Genomic DNA, 6000 nt, shown 5'->3' with positions numbered 1-6000 from the left:
AGAGCAGATCGTTCAGCCATCGCTGTGGGGGATGTCTTGTTATTTAAACTCAGGATCTCAGTAAGAAATTGTGACTCATTCAGGTGTCTGTGAGCTTAAGGTGCTGTTGAAAGAAGAAAGCTTTTGCACCCATAGGCTCTTAGGAAGTTCTGGTCATATATGTTGCCAGATGGCATCAGTAATTCTAAATGTATGTAGCAGGCTCTTCAGAAAATGCAGTTTCCTGGGAACATTACACAGCAACAACACTACAGGGTGCCCTTCCTTGTGTGACACACTCCTGTGACTTTTGAACTGTCTTGGCATCCATTATGTTTTTTTGCCTGTTTTGCTTTCACAGGTGTGAATTTTCTGTCTTGGACACATGGCGTGGGCTCCAGGTACTGTAAGTCATTTTAAGGATTGCTGTTTTTCCTCATCTGTCTCCTTAGACAGCTACAAGTCCCCAAGGGATCTTGACATCCATTCCTAGTAGCACAGGCACTCTTGTTTGCAGTTTTCCATTGAATGAAATGTCAGCAAATGACAAGCCATGCTTTGCTAGTGCCACGCTCTGATTTAACAGGGCTGAATATGGCCTCTATCAGCTTTCATTAGTCGGTGCTTTATTATTTTGACACTGCTTTCTGCTGACTTGTTGTGCTGGAAATGATGGGGACTTAACGGCGACACGCCTCATACGTACTCTGCTGCAAACTGCTAACTCTCATGTTCATTAAAGGTGTCTTGTTGTCAGACATTACTAGCACAGCAGCAATGATAGTACTGTCATGGACTAATGACTTCATAGATTTTCTTCTACACTGGAATTTATTTGGTGGTCTAGGACACAAGTAAGTTTGTTTTCTCCCTGCAGCAGTGAAAAATTTATGCTGCCTTTGCTCTAGGGCATCAGGATTTTTGTCCCTCCTTCCACCACTTACATCTTTACCTCTCTTTCTGTCCTCTGCAACAAGCATAACGACAATTTCCTCAACCTTGCTGTTTATCTGAGGTTGGTGTAAAATATCATTTGCCCTACTTTTAGATTTTAAATCTGCAAATGGTTCTGTGTGCATCCTTTTAAACATTTTTTTAAAACACTTTTTATTTTGCATTGAAACAAAGTCACACTTAACAATTATATTTAACCCTTTTTAACCTACTATAATTTTAAGGGGTGAAGCCAGACTTTTAGCTATTATGCACCACTTGGAGCAATTAGCGTTATCTGTGTCACTGGCCCAAATCACTTTTTGTGGGGGTGTGACCTCAGTGATGTCTGTAGCAATCAAAGTTCACTTTTTTTTTTTTAAGTTCAGATATTTTTTTTCTTTAAGAACTTGTGCATGCAACAGATATAAAATCCGGTTCTGGATATATTTTCTTCATATATCCTTTGTAAAGTACTCCAGAGATCATGTGTCTAACCATCATCAGATCTTGCTTAGTTTTTATGGAACATTGAAATCATATATTTGAAACCAAAATACTTTTGTAGCTTTTTTGCTTGTGGGAAAGGTTAGTCTGAGAATTTCCAGGTCCCTTAGGCCGTAAAGAGTTTTATGATCAGTTTCAGCTCGCAAAGTTCTTCCATGCATGAAGATGTGAAGCTTTAATGGCTATGGAGTAAAGCCAAATCTTCTTTCTTTAGTTATGTACACTAACACCAAGTTTGTTTTATGGTTAAGTGACTGGTCTCAAACTCTGACTATACAATTTAAAAAAAATTATCAATATTCTCAGTAGAAGAATCCAAGCACAAGTTACTTTTGTGCTTAGATGCCATCTCTGACCCTGAGACATCTTTGGTTGATGTCTTCAGGTTTCCAGATGTTTTTGTAGTAGTCAAAATCTATGTCTCTTTAAGAGTTTTGTAGACCAGTATTCAGGATGCTAAGACAGACTGACTGAGCACCAATTTCTTTACATTGTGTTTGTTTCAAACAATTCTGTACTCCTTCATCTTAGTGTGCCCAGCCTGTACCATCTCACCCCATTCACCTTGCTCTGCTGGATATTATTTCCATCATAAGGAATGTTTTTTATCTTTTGCCCTACAGCTTGTTTCTCATGCAAGGTTTATGAAATCTCTGACTGCATTTTTCTCATATTTTTCTTAGATCAAAATGTCATGATACAGACTTTTGTACTGGATATGCTATCAAAAATGTGCTGTATATTTCTATGGACTGTGCAGCCCAAGACGGAGCAGTGTCTCTCAAAGGTGGTGTTGGAGCTAACATGAACATTTGCCTTGCTTGGTGTCCCACGTAGAAATGCATTGATTTTGAATCAATCACCAGTCAATGTTTTCTTCCTTTATGTGGGAAATATTTCCCACTGTTTACAATTTTTGTCCCCTGAGTGTACATGTAAGCGAAAACTACTTTTTTTATGGCACAGACTAGACCTTCATTGCTAAAGCTCTGCTTGCTTAGCAGTTAGGTGCCTCATCCCCCTGCAGTTCTGAGGCATTTTCTTGGTGGGAACTCGCCTTGCGACCCTGTTCCAAATGTCTGTGAGTTGGGTTAGATTTCTGTGTTGTGTTTGCAATAGTGGATGCCCACAGATGAATGTAAGAATAGCATAAGCACGCCTGCTTCCCTCTCCTGGGCTCCAGTCGGTTGTTCCTGTGTTGCTGAGCCAAAGATGGTATCATTATTTAAGACCAGTGGGTTTTTTCAGTTGCTAGTGTCCAGATTCTGGCAGTGATCTAGTGCATAAGTGCCCAATTTAGAAGCTTGCAATTGTCCCAGTTGCTTCCAGACTGGCAGTTCAGCTCCCTGATGATGCAGCACTGTCCATTGCTCCTAATTGCTTCTACAGAGGTTTCCTCTGCATTAGTTGTGTTGCTGCCATTCTCTTGTTGTTGTTGTTGTTGTTGGGCTTTTTCCCTTCCTATTCATGCTCTTGTATCACTTGTGCACTGTTGGTGGCACTTGCTTGTAATTCCTATCCCACTTCCAAATGCTGGACATTGTTCTGACTTCTATTGTTTTCATACTCTGTATATCTTCTTGTGTTTTTCATTGTCAAGTAAGTATTTTTCTGTGCTCTGTCCTTCATCTTTCCCTAAAATAATAGTTTTTGTCTGGTCTGGGTGAATCCTTTGCTTGACAGATGTGGGTTATTTTTTTGAGGATTAATTATGGAGCTTCCAGTAGACCAAGGTCTACTTTGCTTAGCCAGGACTCAACCTCTCAAAAGTGTCTAATGAGACAGTTGGTCAGAGATTTGTCACCTTATCTTCTGCTTTTGCCCTCTGCTTCAAAGCATCACATGCATCTGTCTCTTTTTTATAGAATGCCTCACATTTCTCTAATGAGCCTCGGAATTCATCTGTCTTCACCAAACTAAATGAAAGCCAGTTCTATAACCATGGAAAATACAAATTTCCTTAAATCTGAGTATTAACAGAAACAGTGTCTGCTGCTACTACCAGTTCTTTGAAGATACAGATTGTTTACATTTCTATTCATGGGAGGGTTTAGATAAGTATGGAAATTCCCTGAGGTGCCTCTACTTTTTACCAGTTGGGAGTAAAAAATGACCTGCTTTGCAAACCCAGAGCCTCAGCCAAGATATTTATTTATGAAGAGATGGAAAGCTGGCATCTCTTTTTTTTTTTTAAAAAAAATTCTGGCCTTTGTCTATTGCTTTGCTTGGGACACTGTTTATATACATTTCACTAGTAAGCAAATAATAATGTCTGTCTTTCTTGCTACCATACTTTTGTAATTGATGTGGCCATAGAGGAAAGCCTCAGAATGATGTTTGCTTACAAGTTGTGGAATGTTGTGTTAAAAAATGTGCTGCTGTAAAGCTGCTGAAAGTAGCAATGTGTTGCTGAACAAAATGCAGTTTTTTAGATCCAAATAAATAATAAAAATATAAAAATAAAGTCTACCCTTGAATGCTGCATAGATATCGGTGGAAGACTCAGAGAAGGTTAAGTAAATTAATTAAAGTTTTAGTCTATTCTATGAACCCCAATTAAGCATGGAATGCAAGCTTCTGCCTTGAAAGTACCAGGCCAACCAGACATATAAAGGCTTTAATTCATGTCAGCTCCAAATCTCTCCAGTTCCTACATTTTGAATGGTATTTTACTCAAGACTCAGGTACTGCCTGTAAATTCACAACAGCCACAATAAATAATGCTAATTTGGGCTAAAGCACCCCTAATTCAGAGTAAGAGTACCCACCTGGAGAATTAGTCATAAAGAATGCATTCTGATTATAAAAAGAACATAAATTTTAGAAGAAACTCCCCAAGAAATGATGCAAAGAAACTGAAGGTGAACTAGTGCAATTGAAATGCTGATAGTCCAGAAGAAAACAGAGTTTAGGTGGTGGTGCGCATCTCCAACAGAAGTTGTCTTACTCTGGAGTTAAGTGATGCTAAGGGAAGAAAGGTGGGAATCTAGATTGTGTAAATAGGTCCAATTTCTCTTTCAGGGTGGTCAGTGAATACACTTCCAGGCCGTGGAGATCCTCTCTATCATCTTAAATATGAGTTGTGTTTAGTCCGGGGGGTGCATGAGTCTCGTGTGTGTCATTGGTCCCGCTGCAAGGGAGGACTGAGAGTGGGGAACACCCCAGTAAGATTATGAATTCATCTTGTCCTAGTGAATACTAATGCTTGAAAAATTATAGATGGATGTGTTCGTGTCTGAAGCAACTGCCTTGTGAATTTGCTGATCGTGCAGGAGCGGTATGCAAAACGGGAGGAGGAGGAGGCAAGGAAGGGAGGGTGGCTCTAGGACCCATACGAGCCTTCCCGAGCAGGAGGTGGGAATTTTCCTCCAAGGCAGCAGGAGCCCGAGCCCGGTCTCAGAGCTCCAGCGGAGCCCGCAGGAAGAGCCTGGCACGTCCCCTCCACAGCCGCGCAGCCGGGTGGGACCAGCCCGCACCCCGCAGAGCCATGAGCCGGCTGCCACAGCTGCTGCTGTGGGTCACCACAGTGGGTAAGGAACTTTGGTTTTCTTCCCTCTCATCTCCTTATTTTGCAAATTCCCTCTTCTACCCAGAGGCTCAGACTTATTTCATTGCCCCTTCTCTTTTACCTCTTAAACCAGAAAATAATTATTTTCAGAAGGGGGGGGGGGGAAAGGGGTGGGGGGGATGGGGATTGAAAGTACTGGCATGAAACATATTTAAAGTGGGTGAGATGTGGGAAAGTAATTCTTGATTGTAAGTAAATTTTGTTCACTGAAATGAATAGGCGATCTGCAGTTTTAGAAAAACTGCTGCTGTCGAGGCTCTGAGGCTGGATGCAGGCAGGCGTTGTACAAGGGTTTGGCATGAAACTAACAGCTGTACCCCAGGACCATTTTGCTCCCCTGGCTGCTGGATTGCTTTCTTTGGGGCTGTTTTGGAGAGGGGGTAAAAGTCATGCTCCAGGAGTAGTGAAGGTTGCTTACAGGCAAAGCTAGTTTGGAGAGGATGCTTTGTCTAAGCAGAGAGATGAGGGACACAGATAAAGAGAGTAGTGTTGGGGCTATGAGACTTAAGAGCTCCCACCTAGAAAGTGGTTCTCAGGCTAAGTTTTGAAAGAAATCTTTGTGCTGCTCTGTCATTGTCAGCTTTGGGTCTGAAGTACAGCAAAGACAAGAAGCGACACTAAGAGAGATGTTAGGAGGGAAGCTGCAGGAATAGGAGAGAAGTTGGGAGGTGCCAGCAAGCTTGCAACCAATGATGGGAGAAAAAGGTAGGAGTGGGACACATTTACTGTATGTGCACAGCGGCAAGCAATTTTTTTATGAATATTAGGAAAGCAAAGCCTCTGTCAGGACACGCTGAACTTCTCAGAGAGCTGCAGTTGCAGTAGTACCCCCAGTGCAGATACAGGGACTACAGCTGCAGGATCAGGAGACACTTTGTACTTCTCAGTGTAACAGATCATGTAACTTCCAGGCAGGAAAGGAGCAAACAGGTTGTTGGGTGCTGCAGCAAGCTCTTGCTAGCACAGTGCACTTCCTCTCTCTGGCTAAATGATGAACTTGTTTATATTTATTT

General features: G+C 41.6%; 1 protein-coding gene across 1 annotated transcript in view; it reads left to right on the top strand.

Moving 5' to 3' along the window:
• Positions 1–4642: 4642 nt before the first annotated feature.
• LTK (leukocyte receptor tyrosine kinase) overlaps positions 4643–6000 on the top strand; it is a 91150-nt gene continuing 89792 nt past the window's right edge. Inside the window, exon 1 of the mRNA XM_088057345.1 lies at positions 4643–4949. Within this exon, the coding sequence (XP_087913471.1) occupies positions 4643–4949 (307 nt within the window). The remainder of the gene's footprint in view (positions 4950–6000) is intronic.

This window comes from Pseudopodoces humilis, chromosome 7 (genome assembly GCF_049639895.1).
Source record: "Pseudopodoces humilis isolate 2021_Gansu_Grassland_sample_001 chromosome 7, ASM4963989v1, whole genome shotgun sequence".
Classification (NCBI taxonomy): domain Eukaryota; kingdom Metazoa; phylum Chordata; class Aves; order Passeriformes; family Paridae; genus Pseudopodoces; species Pseudopodoces humilis.
The sequence above is the reverse complement of the archived record's forward strand: the minus strand, read 5'-3'. Positions and strand labels throughout refer to the sequence as shown.